At 41.6% G+C, this 10,400-nt stretch overlaps 1 protein-coding gene across 7 annotated transcripts in view; it reads right to left on the bottom strand.

Annotated features, from left to right (window-relative positions):
* Window positions 1-625: 625 nt before the first annotated feature.
* The window catches only part of SPOP (speckle type BTB/POZ protein), a 40,167-nt gene continuing 30,392 nt past the window's right edge, over window positions 626-10,400 (bottom strand). For all 7 annotated transcript variants that reach the window (XM_073325551.1, XM_073325548.1, XM_073325552.1 and 4 more), the window contains 5 exons: window positions 7,655-7,832; window positions 6,918-6,973; window positions 6,359-6,481; window positions 2,436-2,578; window positions 626-1,843 (listed from right to left, as the gene is read on the bottom strand). In XM_073325551.1, the coding sequence (XP_073181652.1) occupies window positions 1,699-1,843; window positions 2,436-2,578; window positions 6,359-6,481; window positions 6,918-6,973; window positions 7,655-7,832 (645 nt within the window). In that variant the 3' untranslated portion in view covers window positions 626-1,698. The remainder of the gene's footprint in view (window positions 1,844-2,435; window positions 2,579-6,358; window positions 6,482-6,917; window positions 6,974-7,654; window positions 7,833-10,400) is intronic.

The raw sequence follows: 10,400 nt of genomic DNA, 5'->3' as shown, positions 1-10,400 counted from the left end.
CCAACCCCCTGCTCAAAGCAGGACCAATCCCCAATTTATGCCACAAATCCCTAAATGGCCCCCTCAGGGATCATCTAATCCATTTCCCAGACAAAGCTAAATTGTTCTCTATAGTATATTTCATGCCTTAGTCTGGACATCTTGAAGTCACAACGGTTTCCCACCATCCTGAAGCAGTGTGCTTCAATTTAATCTCCCTGGATATCTGGGCCTAAAGATGGCCCAAACAGATTACCTCTCTCCCCTGCATTCAGCCATCCAGCCTTTCATACTGCTGTTATAAACCAGATCAGTTGAACAACTGCACTCCCTTCCCATATATAAATATAAATATATAGAAATACAGACACGGGTAAGGCTAGGGATCAACTTTATGCAGCTAGTATTAAAACAAAACGTTAGCAGATATTGTCAAAATACCTGAGAAGAGGAATAAAATGTAATTTGGCATTGCAGCTCTGTGCACAACCTCCCTTAATAAATCCCATTTGAATTCTGGGAATGGCGTGTCAGTTTATACCCTATAGCAGACTGAAACGGAACCCTTTGGGAATTGGTTTTCAACTGGGAAGAGTCTAAAAATAGAGGGAACAAGAAAGACAAAAAAAAGATACCACACAGTACAAAATAGTAATTATTTATATTTTCAAAAAGAAAAAAATTACCAGCTATTTTGGAACTTCTTCACTGTAAGAAGAGTGACTAATAGAAAGGAACAGGACTGGCTCCTAGACAGTCAGCAAGTCAGGTACAAACAGTTGATAAGAATCATTTAGCAACTCAGGACAGGGACCTTTGACGCAGCATTCATGAACAATAAAACTTCTCCTTTTTTTTTTTTTTTTTTTAAAAAAAAGGGGGAAAAAATAAAGCAGGGAAAAATGCCAAAAACATTTCCCACAATATCTAAAAACAGGTAACCATTGTCCTCGTCAGACAGCACACTTCAGAGCAAGGATTTCCCGGTCCTGGAAAGCCAATGTAGATTTGCAAAGGCTGCCTTTAGTCTATTCACATCCTCCTCAGCACACAGCCTTTTGCTGTCCCTTTTCACTTCAACTTGTCATTCAGTATAAAGATTTTTTTTTTTTTTTTGCAATCAACATACAAGTGCTACTAACAGAGAAACTGATCTTCTTGTTGCTGAATGGCATTAAGGAGTTACACAAATGTCCAGTTTTTAGCACAACTGGAAGGACTTAAATTCTTTTATATAAATACTACTGGAGCTCCCACCATGTATTTCCTCTTCGGAACCTCACTGGAAATTCTCTTCTTTTCCGACTCTCTCCAAAACTAAAACGTCCTCTTTGCTCCAGGTGTCTGACGATTTGTTCTGTGCTGTCAGACACAGAAACGTTATTTCCCGCCAGTACCACTACTGGGATAGTCTGAGTGGGCAGGTGCTTATACAGAACCCCGTAGTTTTTGACTCAGCCAAGTCGAAGGGAACACACAGACGATGCAGCGACAGGGATTCGTTAGGTTGAACAGCCCCTGAGCCCCAGGCCCACCCTCCCCCCTCTCCCCAAGTTACTTGGTGCTGTTTTTAAAAGTCTGGGTGTCATGAAGCAGTCTTTCCCCCCACAACAGAGTAAAAGCTCCTCAGATTGCGCTGTCTACCTGATGGTCAAGGTCAGAGCAGCAATGGCTGCTGCTGCTTCCAGAAAAACATGGGGTCATGTGACAGGCACGGCCTTATGATTGCTTCAGTCGCTTACGTGGTGGTCCCAGGAAGGGACACTGTGCAGAGGCCAAAGAGCGATATGCCTCAGCCACCAAATGGGGATGTGATACCACCATAGACTTCCAGCCTGAGGTCTCCATGACATCAGAAGCATGACTAGAAAGAAAACAGAACATTACAAATCTGGAGTTATTGATTTTGCTGGGTAAACAATATTAAAACAGATTTTTTTCACGTGCCCTGAGGATGTTCTCTCTCTCTTGTTTTGGAATCTCTCTTGTTTAGTGCACATGTTATCACTTACAGTATGTTCACAAGTTTTGGTCCTGCAGGTTTAGCTTTTGCTTTGCACTGACATCGATATAGTCAATTTTACTTAGGAAAATATCTGCTATATTAACATTTACAAATATTAATGACTTCTATTTCCCTCTAGTGGTATTTTACATTTTAAGTTCTCACCAACACAGAAATAGCAAGACAGTTCGACAGTCTACAGAAAACTCCTACCCTGAACTGACCCAGAGATAACTCATTAATTCATCCTTAGAAACAATGGCATTTTCTAGGATGCCAGACAAATGTATGTTTGTATTTGGGTACTAAAGACCTATAAGGTTAAAGAAGATCACTAGCCCCATCCTCTGGGTTTATTAATCACAAGAAGACTGGAGTAAATTTAGGAGTTTGTTTTCTCCTCCAAATGTGTTTCATTCCTGCCCCAAGGGTAAGACTGGAGCAAACTTACTAGTTAATGAAGTCCACAGCTTGAGTTTTTAGCTGATCAGCACTGTGTAGGTCCGCCAGGATGAGAATCTCAGCTGCGTTTTCCACAGACAGGTTACTGCACAGTGCATCCTCGCACATCACTTTCAAGCGTTCCAGAGCATACTGTAAAAAAGAAGCCAAATTATGGTTACAATGGAGAAAGCCTTAATTTGATCTGCACTGAAGCTTTATTTGTGTTGCTTCTCCCTTCAGTTACAAAGACTATGCTATCATGCTGCACAGACCTCTCCACTTTATTAGTTACACACGCAATCTGTATTCATAAGAGGCTTCTGATCAGCAAAAGAGTAGAGTAATTATGTGCCCACCCTGAGTAGAGGAATGGACAGGCATCATATCAGCCATAACTCTTATCCTGGCCTTCTTGTGTTACAGCATTACTGGTGTTGTCATGCTTAAGGATGACCTGGAACTCTAATTTTAAACTCCTATTATCTCAGATATTTCACACCACGTATTGCTGAAACCTAGTGCTTCTCTTACCCCATTGCTACACATATGGTTCTTGTTCAGTGGACAAACCTATTCTGTGGTAAATGCTCCATAGGTGTTCTTATGTTCCAGTAATGCTTTGGCAGCTTTCACTCAGTTTGTTTGCCATTAATGCTCTGCAAGTCAAGATGAACCTTGCTCAAACACAAGTACTACTTTTATATTAAGATGTTAAACAGAGGCCCTTTCTACCTGTTTCTTTTGGTAATCCAAGTAGAAACTGAAAGTATCATAGCACGTCTGAAAAGCATGGTCGAAAGCCCTACTCTAGCTTCTGTTTCTCAAACAGTTTCTAGTCATCCTGTGTTGCAACAGTCTCAGTAGGGCCAGGTCAGTAGTCTGATAAGAAACTGAAAGGGAACACTGAAAGGGAAGAAGAAGAGCAGCTATCAAATCTCATACACCACTTTGTTTCAGTACAGATTCAGGTGCTGCAGAATCTGTAGACACTATGATCCAGGTTTTGAAAAGCAACCAGTGATCTGGAGTGCTGAACTTGACAGCTTAAAAGAATCTGATTTTTAGAAAGTGCTGAGCATCCAGCCTCTTAAAACAAGACTTAATTTAAAGTCTTTCAGTTGGGCACCAAAAAGTTAAGGTACCTAGAATCACTAGTTACTTTTGAAAATCTTGGCCTGTGTGATCTGATCCTGGAGTTGATGTCTTTTGGATGAAACAAAACTGGAGGTTCTAACTCATTATGAATCTCATGATGCCCTTCACAAGTATAAGGCCAGGAATCCCAGTATTCTGACCAAATTCTAACTTGCGTAGTTACATTCAGACTACATAAATTCTCCTAATACTTAAACATGGTAAGGTTTCCTCACTTCTTATCTTAAAATGATGAGTATCATTACTGAGTGTTGTTAAAGAGATGCTGCTTTTCATCTGAGAGGTAACTACACTTCAGTGGTGGATACAGTGATCCTTGTGTATAGTTTATAATGCTTTTTGGAACCCTTTGGGATGAGAAGATGTATTAATGGCAGATCCTCATTAATATGTGAGAGACTGTGTATGAACTACTTCTGGACTCATAAGGGCTGCTTAGTTTACCTACAGTCACTACATTGCTGGTGTCCACCTCATTTTTGAAGCTCACAGTATGAAAAGCATTGTGTAAAACTAATTTTTAGACATTCTGGTGGAATTTATTCCATTATAGTTAAGGTCAAAATCAATGGCTTCATATGAGAAGACGACATTTTTCATTTATAAAAAAACTTGATCATAATGGTCCTTTCAGTTTGAACCATGGCACTCACAGCAAGGACAGTTTTCCCCTGCCAAAGAATCTAAGCGAGGATGGCAAGTCTGTTTAATAGTTTGACCTCTCTGTGAGAAAGGGAAATATACAAATTAATCTAGTAAATTCTAACTGAAAGTGTTTCAACTAGGGGTCAAGGAGGACGTTTTGCAAGCAGTTATTCCATATTACTGTCTGTGTTAATAGAAGCTTAAAATTATTGTGTATACTGAATAAATTTCTTTCCCCCCCATACAATTTTCATATGGATTTTCACTACGAATAACAGCTCCCAGTTATGTAATTGGACACAAAGTAGACATTCTGGTCTCTCAGGTACAAAGTTAGTTAGTTAGTTTCTTTTTCTTTCTTTCTTACACTTTTGAAAGAACTGCCTAATAGCATCCTTACTCAAGAGACTGAAATAGGGTCTCCTGGGTTTAGAAGACATGTTTTGTTTTGTTTTGGGTCTAATTACATGTTTTCTCCCAAGAGACTGGAAGAGTTCAGAAGAAGCTGTTTCAGGTCTCTTGGGCAAATATTAGATGTTTTATATGCTTTCACGAAAGATTCTGTTTCTGCTTTTAAAAAAGACACACGAGGAGTTTAAAAGGAAAAGCTATATTAAAAGCCAAGAAATTCAAACGTAAAGCTGACTCTCTGCCCTCAATATACTTCTGCTCTTTATTTACTCTTGCCTCAGTTAAAGATGATATATGAGCTTTCAATCAATACTCTTTAAATACAGAATAAAACACATGGCAATGGTTATACTGTGCCCGTGGATCTGCTTGTATTATTCCCCATTTTAATTCTAGTTATGGGGTTACGAAGTCCCCATATGGAGCATTTCACCTCCACATCACCAGTTTCAATTAGGCCCTGGTCAGTAGCGACAGGAAGTAGTTACTATTTGATGGCTGCATGGTGGTTTGTGTGGAACAAAGTTACATGCATCCACATCTTAAAATCCACCACGCTAATTGGCACCCACAAGAGAATCCAAGGACTGAAGAAGCATGGAGACTGAACTACGCTCTCACCCCTAGAGGTGGTCCCTCCAGGTCAGAGTTGAGGCACAATGGCAGGGCAGTGTGGAGAATCTTGCACTGCTGCTACCCGTGCTGAACCTGTTTGGTGGATAAATAGAGGACTTTAGTCTCCAGTGCTGTCAAACTGGCACCTTTCACCAGCACTAAGTTCACTTTTAAAAGCAAAAGAAAGGAAATAAAAATTCTGGTTATAGATTAAGAATTTCCACCAGTAAATATGACTCATAGGCCAGCAACGCATCTTCTGTCCTTGGTGCTCCAAAGGGAGGTGGACAGAGGCTGGCAGGCTAGGCCACTGCAGTGCTCTTGCCAGACAAGGACTACCACCAGCCCTCTAGCCAAAATATCCCCCATACCTCCCTGCATTAGCCCTGCAAAGTCACAGCAGGGTTAAGGCAAGAAGCTTCCTCCAGTGCATCCATTTCTCCTCAAACTGCAAACATCATTCTCCATCTCCCTTATGTTCAGGGCATCCCTGCTAGAAGCTGCCACTACCAGCCAGCCCAGAGGGAAAAAGCAAAGACTAAGACTATGATCCCTGTCTGGCAAAACAGAATGCTACTTCTGAGATTTAGGGGCCCTGGCCACTTATTTCTGGTTCCATTCTGAACTTGCCTCCTACCTCATCCCCAGCTCATACGCTAGACTATGACAAACAGAGATGAACCCTGAGTTCTAGGACAGTTTTTCAAAGGAGCACTTGGGACAAATATTTATGATCCTCACGAATTTAATAGAACAGAGGTGCTCTATTTCCTCTCACTACTTGAGCTGAGGACAGAGTGGTTTGCATTAATTCCTCTTAAGAGTTACATTTTGTATTTCTATAATTTTTTCTATGTTGTATAAAGACCAGGTCCAGCTAATAGGAGCAGTTCAACAGAACTGCCTAGGTGTATTTTTCAGCAATAAACACATGTGCATGAGAGCACGTTCACACACACGCTCATTTAACCTCACCCAACACTCCCTTAGTACAGTTCAAGGATCTCTGAGAAAACATCAATGCAGCCATCTCCAAGGCTCATCATGTAAAACGAAGCATATGTCATTGCCAATCCCCCGAACAACCACAAATCCCAACTGCACCTTGTCTGCAGCTGCCAGCAGATCGTCAGCCATTTTGTCGAGGTTTGGTGCCTTCCCCGTGTAAATAAAGCACATCATTTCCTTAAAAACTTCAGGTTCCACATCATTGATTTCAACCCGATTCTGTTTCAGGAGAATGAAGATTATTAAGATCCTGACATGATGCTAGAGACAGATCTCTTTACACTAGAGTTTTCTGAATTTTGAAATTATTTATACAGAGAACTCTTAAGCAAGATGTACTACTCACAAAAGTGCGTAGAGGGAGTAAAAAAGGTTCTGTTTTATTTAATATCCTCTAATTGTCCCTCTCCTACCGCACACTCTTTCTCAAGGGTAACAAAGATCACAACTGTCTCATTGATCTTTCTTCCTCCCTCCAGGGCAGCTAAAGCAGAGTCCTGTATCCAATATGAAAAAAACCCAAAATGCTCAAAAATTTGCACTCATGAGTTACATCAGCTGCTACCTGACATTCTCAAGTCATCAAGGATATTAAGAATTGACCTGAGATCTAGTCACCCAGCTGAGAAAGCTCCTTCTCTCTTTAGACACTTACCTTTTTACTTTCTTCCATCTCATGTTCAAACATGGCACTGAAAACTGGGGAACGTGCTGGGTGGGGTGGGGTGGGGGAAAAAATAAAACAAATACAATTAAAATACTAGAGATATAACCTTCAGCTCCTCTGGGGGAGAAGGTGTAATAACCAATAGCTTTCCCTCCCCAATTTCCCTGGTATTAAGACAGGAAATATTACAAGATAGCAGCAGTCAAAAACTCAAAATACTATTACACCTATAAACTTCTTTGGTTACCCAGTGCCAATGTAACTTCCAAATGTGTAAGTCAGGGTTTCCTGTGGCCCTTCAGACAAGGCTGAAGAGCAAATGCAGAGATCTAATGCAGTCAAATATATTTCATGGCACTGAACAAAGATGCTTCAGAAAAAGCTGGTAACCTCCCTCCACAGCTGCTCTGGGGGACACATTACAGTGTCAGTCACAAACATCCCTCCCCACCATTCTCATCTAGTGAGGAAGCAGGCAATTCCATTAAAGAGGAAGAGAACCCCCACCGCAGCAACATTATGGCAGTAAATTAGCTGCCATATTCAAAGCAGGATCTTTCACTATAGAACTATAGTTGGCAGGGATCTGAGGCACCTTTTGCTGCTATTTCCTGGAGCATTTTCCTAAAAGCAGAAGTATCTCAAAGACTTCTTATGAGAGCACTCCATCTGCCATGATGCTGCTGTCTCCCATCCTGCTAAGACCTGCACAAGTCAATACCGACCTGCCAGTATGGCTTTGTGAGCCTGGAACTCCTGGCCTGCAACACACAGACAGCAGTCCGTGAAGCGAGAATTCTCCCAGAGTCCTCCTAACTCATCCGCCAAGCGGCACTCAGGTACCTTCACCATGTTCATGGTGTTCTGGCCAGAGATATTGACTGAGTCCTGTACCACACTCACCTGAAAAGAAGCAGAGTGTTAATTTGTCTACAACAGGCTTCACTTTCCAGGACATGTGAAGGGAGACAGAGATCAGACCCTCATTGCCCAAATGAAACACAGTGGAACTAGATATAGGCACAATTGAAGAGCCATCTATATCAGAGACAGTCTCCATCTAAGTCCTCCCCTGCTAGATCCCAAACTAAAGCCACCTCCATCCAATTTGGCAACACCCTCAATAGGGCTGGAAAACAGTCCCCATCTTCTGGACACCACTCCTGACCTAGTTCTTTCTCTAGATCAACTTTTTGGAGTCTACCCCATAGAGAAGCTTTTTCACAGACAATGCTACAAGCAGCTGTCAGAGACAGTGATACACAGGAAAAGTCACAGATGTACAAATGTCTTCTATAATCTAGCACTTGATCCACAGAGCTCATAACAAAAGAAGAGTCTGACCAACGTAAGACATATTCTGTGCACCTAATGAGTTGTCTACTCTACAGATTTTTCCACCATTGCCGTCTCTGGTTCAGCTCCAGTATTCCTCTTGCAAAGTTCAGCACCCCCACTTCTTTTACAATGATACGTATCTACAAGCAATGAATTTCTATCTTGGGTAAGAAAAATAGTTACAACTAGTGAGAGGATTGGAGAACTCAGGGGATTTGGAGAGGATCCCTGGTCACTAGCTCTAATCTCAGCCAAGTTAGGTAGGAACCAAAAGTAGCTACCATGTGATGGCTGTGGAAACCTATGTGAAATGAGTTAGTAATGTCTAAGGATATGATTTTGTCAGAGCGACCACGGATTCTGTGACTTTCAAAGACCTCAGTGACATTTTCTACTTCAGCTCTATGCCCTTGGGCAACGGGTGCCCCGGAGCTCCCAGCAGCAGCTGCGGGGGCTATGGTGCTGTTAGCTGCACCCCCCCATCCCCCAGTTTTTAGTAAAAGGCACAGACAGGTCACGGGCAATAAACAAAAATTCACAGAAGCCCATGACCTGTCTGTGCCTTTTACTAAAAATAATCGTGACAAAATGTGAACCTTAGTGATATCTTTTCTATTTCTAGTGGATAGGAATCCATACTGCAAGATGACAAATGACACCTTTTTTGGCAGACTCAGATTGGGCAAAGACTGAATGGACCATGGAGATTAAATTACTTTCACCCCATAGCACTACAAAATTGAGGAACACTGATAGGAGCAGCACAAGTGAAACTTGGATGGCTGCAGCTGTACTTGTTTTGTTCTGTCCTGTCCAAGGTAAATTTCAGAACCCTAACAATATCTGACAAGTGAAGATGGACCTCAAGGAAGGGAAGCTTCTTGAGTAAAGAAGAAAGGGAGATTAAGCTTTTGGAGTGAATGTCAGAGAATGTCGCCTTAATAAACCTTTTTCCAGTCTTTCCTTGACAAGGTTCTGTAAAAGAAGACCCTCAATTCTTGTATCCTCCTGACAAGCATTATAGACTCAAGGAACCAGCTTTAAGGAAATAGAGGGAGATCTTCCCTGATAACTCAAAAGGAAGGTTTCATCAATGCATTAGGTCCAAATTAAGGGCCAACTGGCTACAGGATCTGATGGCTGGACTCAGTTTCTTGACAGCTTTCAGGAAGTAGCAGACACCTAAGTACATAAACTATAACGTCTTCTTGACCTGTTAAAAAGAGGTCTTCAAGAACAGTGACTTGAACTCAAAGAGCTATGACTGAGGCCCTTCTCAGACTCATGTAAGAGGAATTCCAAATCTGAGCTCAGCAATGAATACTCAGGGTCCAGAATTTTGACTTTGAATCAGCCAAATAAGATTTTCCAGATATCTGCATAGTGAATTCCTTCCTGGAATGAAGAAAATAAATTATCTGGAAAGAATAACCAAAGGACTCATCAAGGAAAGACTAAACCATCCATTCTCTCCAGGCTGCAAGTATCAATCCTCTGTAGCCAGTTACTTTCCTGGAATTAGAGAGCGATTTAACAGCAAAAGGTAATGCAGTCTTGGAGAGTAAAACACCACTTGCATAGACAGTCCAGAGAATCTCCAAACTGATGAGCAAGTGGGATGTGAATTGAAAATGCTAGACAAGGACCATTATTCTCCTCCCCAATGGCATTCTCAATAAGTTGATACCAGGGGTCAGCCTTAGAGATAAACAAAGGAGTGGGGACTTTTTAGAAAAGCTAACAAAACAGAGAAAGTGCAGCTGAGAGACAGACAATTAAACAATCTTCTGGTCTATACAGAACTGACCTTTAACCTCCCCCCTCCAAAAAAACCCCAACAACCCCAAAACCCAACATACCACTGACAACCCCCACACAATAGTCTCTCAACACCAAGTGTTCCCAATTCCTTAGAGAGCTTCTGAGTGGGTAACATTCTTGCTGAACGAAAGCACAGATGCAAAGAGTAGCACTCAGCACCTGTGGCCAGCAGAGAAGTGTTAGAAGAGCATATGGCACACCTGTTTATGTGGTAAGAAACTTACAGCATCAGCAAAAGCCAACAAAAGTTCCCTCTCAACAACTTTAAGCTTACAAATTACATTCCCTTTCCCTCCAACATCAGCAACCTAT

The sequence above is a fragment of the Lepidochelys kempii genome, chromosome 27 (genome assembly GCF_965140265.1).
Source record: "Lepidochelys kempii isolate rLepKem1 chromosome 27, rLepKem1.hap2, whole genome shotgun sequence".
Taxonomy (NCBI): domain Eukaryota; kingdom Metazoa; phylum Chordata; order Testudines; family Cheloniidae; genus Lepidochelys; species Lepidochelys kempii.
The sequence above is the reverse complement of the archived record's forward strand: the minus strand, read 5'-3'. Positions and strand labels throughout refer to the sequence as shown.